We start from the raw sequence: 10,074 nt of genomic DNA on the forward strand, positions 1-10,074 counted from the left end.
AGGCAGGATTTGGGGCTACCCCCGGGCATGTGCGCCGGCCGGGGCAGGGAGCAGCGCGGGCTCCTCACCGGGGCAGGGCAGGGAGCAGCGCGGAGGGCGTGTCCCGTGCCCCCGCCGCGCCCGCGCATCCTCCGCGGGTCGCCTGCGGGACAGCGCCGTGCTCCGCCGGCCCCCGCGGCGGCACCTGCGGCTGTGGGGGCGGGCCGAGAGCCGTGCCAAAAATTAATACAAAAGCAAACACACAGGGATGCGATCCGGCGGGTGCCCGCCGAGCAACCTGCTGGGGACCCTCCGGAAGGCAGCCCGCGGCTTTCGCCCCGCAAACGAGGCAGCCCTGCCCTCGCTGCCCGCAGCTGGGGAGGGAGCGGGCAGGGGGAGCTCCCGGTGGGGGCACCGACCGTGCTTGGGCAGCGCCGCTCCCCTTCTCACCCCCGAGGAGCCTCATTTATTCCTCCCGCCCACCACCCCCCCCCCGGTGTAACCTTAATCCTCGGCTCTGGCATGCTCCCTCTGGCAGATTCCCTCCCTTCCCCCGCCAGCCCCCACCTCCCCGCCGCTGCCCGGGCTGCCGGCAGCGGGGACGGGGCTGTCCCCGCCGCGCATCGTGCCCGGAGCAGCGCCCGCGGCGGCGGCGGGGCCGGCGGCCTGCGCGGCCCCGGCAGGTCCCGGCGGCCGGGCGGGCAGGGCCGGGCAGCTCCCCGCTTGTCGCCGCGCCGCTGCCCTCCCGCTGCGGGACGGGACGGGACGGGACGGGGTGCTGCGCCGTGCTGCCGGCCGGCCTGCCCGTCCCTCCGGGGAATTACCCCCGCTCTCCCGCCTCTGGGGGCTGCCCTTCGGCTCCCCTCCTCTTCCCCGTATTGATTTCAAGGTGGGAAGCGAGCGTTTTTGGATTGCAACTCACCTTATGCATTCTTGATCATTAACAAAAAAAAAAAAAAAAAAAAATCCCGCAGCTATGCAAAGACAGGATCTTTAAAGAGTTTGTAGCTCGACAGGTAAGGACTCGGCTGGGGCTCAGGAATGTGGAAATTCAACTCAAGTCAGCCTACTGCGACGAGCAATATTAATAAGGGCATACAGGTACGGGGGGAGAGGCAGAGGGAGAGAGGGGGAAACTTGGCAACTAAAATAACAGCGTGATCTCGATGGCGGTGATCGAATACCGAGGAGCAAAGAGCGGGCTCGCCGGGAGCCCCGCTGCCAGCCGGCCTGCGGGCCCCCGAGCCGGTGCCGCCGGCGGAGCCCGCTCGGCTTCCCGGGCGCTTCAGCGCGGAGGTAGCCGGACCAGTTGTCAAGTTAATTTCAACACGTCCGTGTGATGGATAGAAAGGCAAATTGTGTCTAGGCCTGCATAAAACAAATCCCTGAGTGCAGGTTCAGAGCAGGGATTCCCCTCCTCCCGCCCCTTTCGCCTTTTTAATACTTAAGCTCTGCTCTATTGTCCCAGCAGCAGCGGTTGAGTTAACTCTGTCAGGCTGCCTTTTTCTTTTTTTTTTTTTTTTTTTTCTGAGGGTGCTGTACGCCAGAGATAATATTTAAGTTCGCTTAAGCAGTACAAAATAAAAGGATCCGTCATCACCCGCGACCGGGTCCCTGCAGGCTGGGCGCTGCGGGAGCGCCCCGTCGCTGGGCAGCCCCGCAGCCGGGCATCGCCCCGCCGCGCTGCCCCGGGAGCCGGGAGGAACACGGGCGTCTTCTGGGGGCTGCCACCGCTTGGGCACCCCGGGGAGCGGGGCGGGGAGAGAGAGAGAAAGAATCACCTCCGTTGGGTTTGGTGGTGGGTTTTGGTTTTTTTTTCTCCTGTGCAACATTTTGCTCACAACTCTGTACTAACGTGACCCAAAAGCCGAGGAGATTTGTCGTGCACGAGGACTTACCCTAATTTGACATAGATGACTCCAAAGCATAGAAACACGTAGAAAATCCACTTCCGAAAGTTTCTGTGCATGATCTAGAGAATGGACTGAGCCATAAAAATTGCACAAAAAGTCGAACTGATCTTGTCGATTAAATCCCAGTCAAGAGCATTGCTGAAGCTACCCAGGAGCAAAGCCGGCCGAACTGTAAAAAATCAACACCGTGCAGATAAGCAGCTCTTCCCAGAGCCATGGTGACCGAAACCGGCTCCGATATTACAGCTAAAGAGGGAGGAAAAAATAGAAAGAGCTGCTCAAAACGGTAAAACAAACACCCAAGACAGACAGTCTGAGGGAGAAAATGAGCAAGCACTGATCTTGATCAACTGCCTCATAGAGCCCTGAAGTTCAATGTGTTTTTACTTGTTCTGACTTCCCCAGGTAACACCACGTATCTTGCAATCTATGGCTCCAGGTAGGAGGATCTCTCTCTCTCTCTCTCCCTCTCTCTCTCTCTCTCTCCTGCTCTTCCCCCCACCCCGTATGTGTCAGGATCTAATACATATCTTATCTGTCTGTGTGCGTGTGCGCGTTATGCCTGTGTTTGTGTTTCAGAAGGCATGTCCTTAAGCCGGAGTGTTGGGGAAAACACACGAAACGTATCCAATCGGGGAAATAAAGGACTCGTCCTCTCAAACCGAAGCGTTTTTTTCATTTCCTCTAGTATGGAAACGCGGCTGGCTTTGCAATGTATGGACTTCGCAAAAGAGATTGTTAACACTTTTTTTTTTCCTTTTCTTTTTCTTTTTTTTTTTCTTGTCTTTCTCTTTTTTTTTTTTTCTTTCTAATCAAAAAGAGGCAGGCGGTAACCCCCGTTTGCTTACAGCTCCCTGTCCTAAAAGGCGATGTGTGTGCGTGCCTGTGTCCCCAGACTATTTCTCTGTGGCCATCCGACCCTGCTGTACACAAACGCCTGTCACTAAATCTGATTTCATTTTCCGCAGTAACAAAACATTCTTTCTCCTTTAAGGAACAGATATACGTGGCTTTTAACACGAGTTTAGGATACTCAGTTTGCCGCTCCTAGGGAGATTAATCGGTGAGACAAAAACTCACTTTGTGTTCAGACACTAACAGTCAAGCAAGGCTTCCTTTTCTTTCTGTCTTTTCTTTCTCTTTCTTTCTTTCTTTCTTTCTTTCTTTCTCTTTCTCTCTTTCCCTCTTTCCTGTTTTTCTTTTCTGTCTTTTTTTTTCCTGTCTTTTCTTTCTTTCTCTCTGTCTTTTCTTTCTTTCTCACTGATTTCTGAGCTGCTCGGTTTATTCCTGCATTCTGTGGAATTATCTATTCCAGTCTACTACACAATGTGTGCCTGTCTGGAGGCATATATCTGCATGCATATGCACGCTTAAATAGAACTCAAATACAAGTTTGTGGGCTGTGGTGTGTTGTATAGATAGGGATAAATCCGTGCACCTATGCCCACTTACACACATACATTTCTATACATGTAGTAACAGTAAACATAGACAGCTCTAGGCATCTCTCAAAGAGAAACGGCTAAACACACACCAGTGAAGGCTGAAAGGAAAGCAGGCAGTGACAAGCAAGCAAAAGAGGCTGAACACAGAACTTCATCGTAAAGTAGCTATCCTGACGGAGAAAACAAAGGATTTTTTCAAGCCCAGCCAGGCTGCCGTGGTCGAAGAGATGCAGTGTGAAATCGCGGGTCATTTTAAATGACTCCCACAGCCAACGCTGCCCGCACCTTGCCATCACCCACCCAGCTCCCGAAAACAGGGTCTCCTTGGGGCATCGCCCGGAAATCCCAAGCCGGTCCCTGGGAAGGGGAAGCAGAGGCGAAGCGGGCCAGGGAAGGGCCCTGCTGCGGGGCGGCTCACGCCGAGTCCCCCCGGGACGGACGGAGACGGCCGAGCCTGCCCGCCCCACCGCCGCCCTCCGCTATCTCTCCCTGCTGATCGGTTTCGCTCTGCCTTTCCCCCCGCATTCCTCACGTTTTATTCTTTAATAATCAACGCTCCGGCCCTTGTGGGCAGCCGGTCCTCCTCCAGACCGCTTCTGCTACATTTTTCCTAACACTTAACTATGAACAATTTGTCCTTTTAAAACGCTGAGTTTTCCCTTCATGCTCTTTCCTTTGTATTTAAATGTCCTTTACTCTTTCTTTCCCCTGACCCAATACCACTTTTTTTTTTTTTTTTTTTTTTTTTTTTTGCATCACCCCTATTTTTTTACGGATTTTTAGGGAAGACGAGGCCATGTTTCCCTTTTGCAAAACCATTTCTGGAAAAGCCTCACAACTTTACCCAGAGCTGCCATCCAAACTCTTCGACCAGCACCCAGAGGGCATTCAAGATGCACACGCACCACACCACCGCACCCCTCCCCCGCCCTTTCCCCCTGTTTTTTTCAAGTTTTTGAAGCCTTTTGCAGGCGAGGTCCCCCCCTCCGAGAGCCCGGGACGGGGGAGCCGAACCCCCGGGCACCCGCGGGGCGCGGAGCGGGCGCTGCCCGCGGCCGGGGCGGCCCCGGGAGGAGCGGGGGATGCAAAGGCCTTCCCTCCGGCCCGGGCGGGAGGAGGCGCGGCGGCAGAGCCGAGGCGGCAGCAGCGGGCAGTCGCGGGGAGCCTCTGCCCCAGGCCCCGCCAACGCCGCCGCGGAGAGCGGGGCCGGAGCGGCCCCGGCGCCGGGCGCGGCCGCGTCCCGCGGGGTAACACCGCCACCCAGGGGCGGCAGGCGGCGGCGCCGACGGGGGCGGCGGGGCCGGGGCGGGGCGAGGCGGGGCGGGGCGGGGCGGGGCGGGCCGGGGCGGCTGGGCAAGGGGCGGCTGCGGGGACTCGTGGGGGCGGAGGGCGCGGGGGGCTCCCTGTTCCCGCCGGGCTGTGATGGGATCGTAAGCCGCAGCTCCCCGGCCTCTGCCCTCCAGCCCGGGCCGAGCAGGCCGGCCGCCGCCGCTAGCTGTAGGAGCGCTAAATCCGGGTGTTGCCCGGGGGCTGCTGCCCTTTCCTCTGCACCCCCCCACCCGCGCTCGCACCCGGGCGTGGGTCTGAAACCCAGCGTGGAGGGGCAGGCTTCCTCTTGCTGTGAAGCTGTGCCGGTTTGTATACAGGAATTAGACTTTTGCTGGGCCAGGGAGATTAAGAAAGAGCGAGGGACTCGGCAACACAGCTATGAATTGCTATGTTACTTCTCTCAAGATTCCATATACAGGTTTGTCTGCTCTTTTCTCACAAAACCCGTGAAAGCAGGACTGCAGTTCCGATGACCTTCGTCTCCCCAGTGACTGCGTGCTAACCATCAGGCCACCACGTCCTGCTTGCTTCTTTGAAGTAGTAAGCCTTTTTCGTGTTTCCATGCAAACCCAAGAAGTTTCAGCAAAAAACCCTAAACTAGTTTGTGTCTAAACTAGCTTGGAGATAGCATCATTTTCAGGGCAAAATCTTTTCTTGTTTTTGACCTTTACTCCACTGGTAGTGTCAGCTAATTGATTTGAAGATGCGGGACTGGGGGTAAATGGTAGATTTTCTTTCCTTCAAATATTGGTTTAACTATTGCTGAGAACTTAGGCTGAGCATAAGAAGATTTCATGAAGCTTAATAATTCTGTGATTTAAAAAACCCCAAGCCTGTAGACTATTTAAATAGGTAATTCTTACATTAGTACTTAGAAATTCATATAGTTTCTTCAACTTTATAGGCAAAATATGTAAAGCTTGTTAAACTACTTTAAACAAACACCACCTTAGTAACGCTAAAAGACTTCCAGAAAGTAAGGCAATATTCATAAATACAAAAGCATTAGTAGATGTGGGTTGAAACCATTTGCTGAATGCTCTTCTTGTGCACAATCATTATTTCTTATTCATCCAAAACAATTGGTGTAGCAGGTGATCTAGTCGATTGAAAAATTCATTTTTCCACCCATTGACCACCTGCTGACAAAGCTTAACATTCACTTCTCCAAACTCGCAGAAGGAAAGGTCATCTATACCACACCGCTGCCTGGTCCCCATACCTCCCCCCAGCCTTTTGATAAAATGGTTCCTATGATAAAATATTTCAAAGGCCCATTGGACTTCAGCTCTCACAATCCATCAAAAATGCATTTATCTCCACTCCTTCAACTGGCGAAGCTTTTCCTGCATCTAGGGAGGAGAACCCAAGTGACCTTCAGAAGTCACCAGCTGGCTGTGAATTCGTCTGACAGCTTAGTCAACAGGAGGTAACTACTGGGTGTGCAGTTACTCAAGGGTGGGTGTCAGCCTCTTAAAAAAAGGAGATGACGGGAATGAGATTCACTGGCCGAGGCATGGGTTTCTTTTTATTCTAGGCTGCACATCACCCATACTGTGCTGGGACACAGTGCTGTTAGTTGGACCTGGGCTACTACGGCTTGCAGGGCCTTACAGCCAGGGGACTCTGTCCCAGCAGGAGGAGCAACCCTCACAGCATGAGTAAGGCTTTACAGCCCACTGTAAAGCTCTGTAAATGGAACGATGAGCAGTGCCAAAGGGGAAAGGAATTTTAAACTGTCGGTCACAGCTTACATCATCTTCCCTAGAGCTTATTTCCAAGCATAGTGTTCAAAATCAGAACAAATCCCATGACGTTTCTGGGGATTGCAGACAACAGGGATAACTCCCCTGCGACAGGCTGCTTTACGTGCCTTTCTCTTCTTTCTGTACTGCTCAGATCACTCACAGGTAACTAGTATGCTTGGTGCAGGTGCCAGAAGGCTTAACAACAGCGAAAATCCAGCTGCATTTATCCCAGCCAGCCACTGCCTGGCACTGTTGCTCCACACAATTGTAGATGAAGGCCCCATCTAACGCTAAGAAAATAAAAGCGCAAAAATGTTCCTCAGGGAAAATATACAGACTATATGTGGTTGAAAAAGAAAGAGAGGAAAAGAACTAAAAGAAGAAAAAATAAAATAAGAAGCATACAGGGAGAGGTATCTTATACCTGACCAGGATCTTACACACAATTTACACTTGTTCTTAACAAACGTGTATGTTAAGTATATGCACTTACTATTAGTCTTTAATATTTTGTACCTATGTTACCAGGCTTTTGCACATGAAGTCTGTTCTTAAATGACTCTCTCATTTACCCAACTGCTTTCTAGGTCTAAGATGTCCATTCTTTCTGAGAGACTACCAACCCCACTGCCTGCCTCTAGAGCTTTTTTTAAGACTCGGGATGTCCTTCAGTGAGCTTCTGATGCCGAGCCCTGTTCTCAGTCATCTGGTATTTGAGCTTTGATTCAGCAGAAGGGTATGAAACTCATCTGATGGTAGTGGGCAAATTACACGCTGTTTATGCTTTTGGGGCATACATCTGGCGAAGTGTCCATCACAGAGCCCATTCACGGCAGTAGGAAGTTTGCACCAAGGTCCAGGTTTGAATTTGGCCTTAGATAGTAACTAAACATTCCATTGCTACTCTTAGGTGTTCTCTCACTTGGTATTACACAAAACAGCTTTTGTCTACACCTTTGGTTGCCACTGGCTTTCATTTATCTTCCTTCCTGTTTTCCATTCCCTATTTCTCTTCCTCTTCTTCTTTCCTTTCTTGTACATCTCATTACCTAGAATATGTTCTACTTCTCTGGGTATCTGTCTTCCTGTAATTCCTAAGCCTGCTAGCATTTCATCAGTTTAGCAGACACCAAATTAGACTAATAAGTTACATAGGTGTCCATGCTCAGTTTCTTCACGTGTTTCACATTTTCAGGTTAATCCCGGTTTGAAAATTTTTGTTCACTTTTTGTTTCATCAAAGCTGAGAGGCATTGTTCAAACCACAGAAATTTATAATTAGATACAGTACATGTGTCTGAGGTACCAGCATGAAATGGAACTAACAGACTTTCTCACTAATTTCTCCCTTACTAAGTGGATCTTTACTGGCTTTGTTGCGCTGCACTTAATACAATTTTAGATCCTTTTTTCTCTTCTTCATGAACTGGCTTCTTACTCCATTGACTATGTTAGTCCAAAAGATTCTCTGAACAAGAAGGTTCAGCAGTTAAAATGGAACATAAGTCACCAATATCATACAGCTGCAAAAAAAGTTAAATACTCTGAATAAACTGGCATGTTGTATGTATATGTTGTATGTGAACTAATCTTTTTACTCTTTGCAGTAGTAGGAAGCCTAGACTGATGGACGAACTGTGTCTCCTGGGCAGCATACTTCAAGAAGGATATAGATGAAATCGAGGTGACCCAGAGGTGAACAATAGGAAGATGTGTAGAAGACGTGATCCACGAAGAAATGTTGAATCAGCTGTGTTTGTTTATTTTACAGAAATATGGACTGAGCAGAGAGAGGATAATAGTCTTCAAACGTGAAAAAATCACATTGCAAAGATGGCGAGATAAGAAATTCTTGTACACAGACGCAGGGGATAAATGGATTTGAGCAGCATTTGACAAAATTAGTTGAAGAATTAGGAAAAATCTTCCCGAGATTTAAGATCAGGTTAGGTAAAAATCTACAGAAATTGTTTAGTAGTGCAGGATCCTACCACAGGCTACAAGTATCAAGGTCCCTTTTAGCCACGGTAACTATGATTCTGTGACTCTGCTTTCAACCACTTTACTGTGAAAATTCTATTCTCCTTCATAAAGCATGGCAAGATATAAAATAAACCTTCCCGACTTATTCTGAAAGAATTTTGGAAAGCATCTAGCTTGACCAAAGGAGATGTAGTTTGTATCCAGGAATTCAAAGGAACACCCAAAGCAGTTGTCTCTAGGGAGTATTTCATGAAGTGAACTATTTCATCATAATCCTGCAGTAACAAGCGCTCTTACTGGTCCTCACAAAAAAAAATAGCTAATAAAAGGAGTCTTTGCACATTTCTAATTAGGTCAGCAATTCAGAGACTTCAGGTTTCAAACTTTAGGTTTTGAAACTCTGTGAACAACCTTCATTCCCTGCTTCAGGTAATGTATTAAAGTGAGACAACCTCATTGAACCCCGGTTGGCCATTTGCCTAAGGTAGCCCTACTAAGGCAGCCCAAATGAATGCAAACCAAATATTGAGTTCAGCAAGGTTTACACTGGAATCACGATAAAATAAATTTAGTCCTGTAATTTAATCTGTAATCGGTACAATTTTCTACTGTTGTTTTTATGTTATTTAAAGAGGAATCCCGTCTCTTCCCTTTTTCTAGGAGCCGTTGCAGGTCTCTGAGTCAACAACTACCTATGATGCAACAAAGGACAATCAGGACTCAGAAGTAATTTTTGTTGTGATTTACATGCTCCATTCCTGTTTTCTAATCATATTCTCAGACATGTCTAGGTTGTAAACATCTTTTTAGTTATCTGTGTTTACAAATTATGAGAACAAAAGATACTATGGTGGGTTTAGGTTACACTTACCCCTTAAAATCATCTTTTCAAAAGCTAGGTGACTGAATAGTTTTATGTGATACATTAATTTTTTTTGCCTGCCTATTGTGTGCTGGAATTTTTGTAATATTAAAAGGGAAGCTACACGTTGTTAAGCAGTCTATAGAGGAGTCTTTTTTCCTAATTGATGTTCTTCTATTGTAACCTTATGCCATCTGATGCAAAATTATTTTTGGCTTCTATGAGTTGCAAACCAATAAGCATTGATAATCAGCCTGCAAAGACTAAAGCTGTACCTACTCTGTGTATTTGGCCTGACGTTTTGTCCCAGTGAGATTGCTTGACTGTAGATTTCAAATACGACTTAGAAATTATTGTTTGCATCACAGGAACAAACTTTGAAATCTCGCTAAGGCAAAGAGCATCTTTGCCTTGGTTCAGATAGGGGGAGACGCATGCTGTGTTTATCACTGGGGCAGCATCCCAGTGTAGGTAAGGCCAGAGGGGCCACAGTGCCAAATTATGGGGTGAGGTTGTAGATAGGGAGCACGGCACTCTTCTAGCAATGCTGAGGGGAGATTGCTTCCTGGCAGAAATACAAGAGAAACATTCGTACCCTTTAATTACCAATCAGAAAACTCTACCAGGCCCTACTATAGCCTTTCCACCACTCCAACTGTTCCCTCATTTCATGTTAGCTTCATCCCTACTACATGTACCTAGATTGTGAGTCTAGAGTTGCAGGTCCTTTTGATTGCTTCTTCAGGTAACCCTCTGCAGAGGTACTTTTCATTGTAAGAAGCTGAGGCACCTTGGTAGGAACCATCAAAGGTATAC

General features: G+C 48.8%; 1 protein-coding gene across 1 annotated transcript in view; it reads right to left on the minus strand.

Moving 5' to 3' along the window:
• WNT7B (Wnt family member 7B) overlaps positions 1-1,948 on the minus strand; it is a 94,508-nt gene extending 92,560 nt beyond the window's left edge. The window contains exon 1 of the mRNA XM_059816362.1: positions 1,878-1,948. Within this exon, the coding sequence (XP_059672345.1) occupies positions 1,878-1,948 (71 nt within the window). The remainder of the gene's footprint in view (positions 1-1,877) is intronic.
• Between the last annotated feature and the right edge of the window lie 8,126 nt (positions 1,949-10,074).

The sequence above is a fragment of the Gavia stellata genome, chromosome 4 (assembly GCF_030936135.1).
Source record: "Gavia stellata isolate bGavSte3 chromosome 4, bGavSte3.hap2, whole genome shotgun sequence".
NCBI classification, from domain to species: Eukaryota; Metazoa; Chordata; class Aves; order Gaviiformes; family Gaviidae; genus Gavia; species Gavia stellata.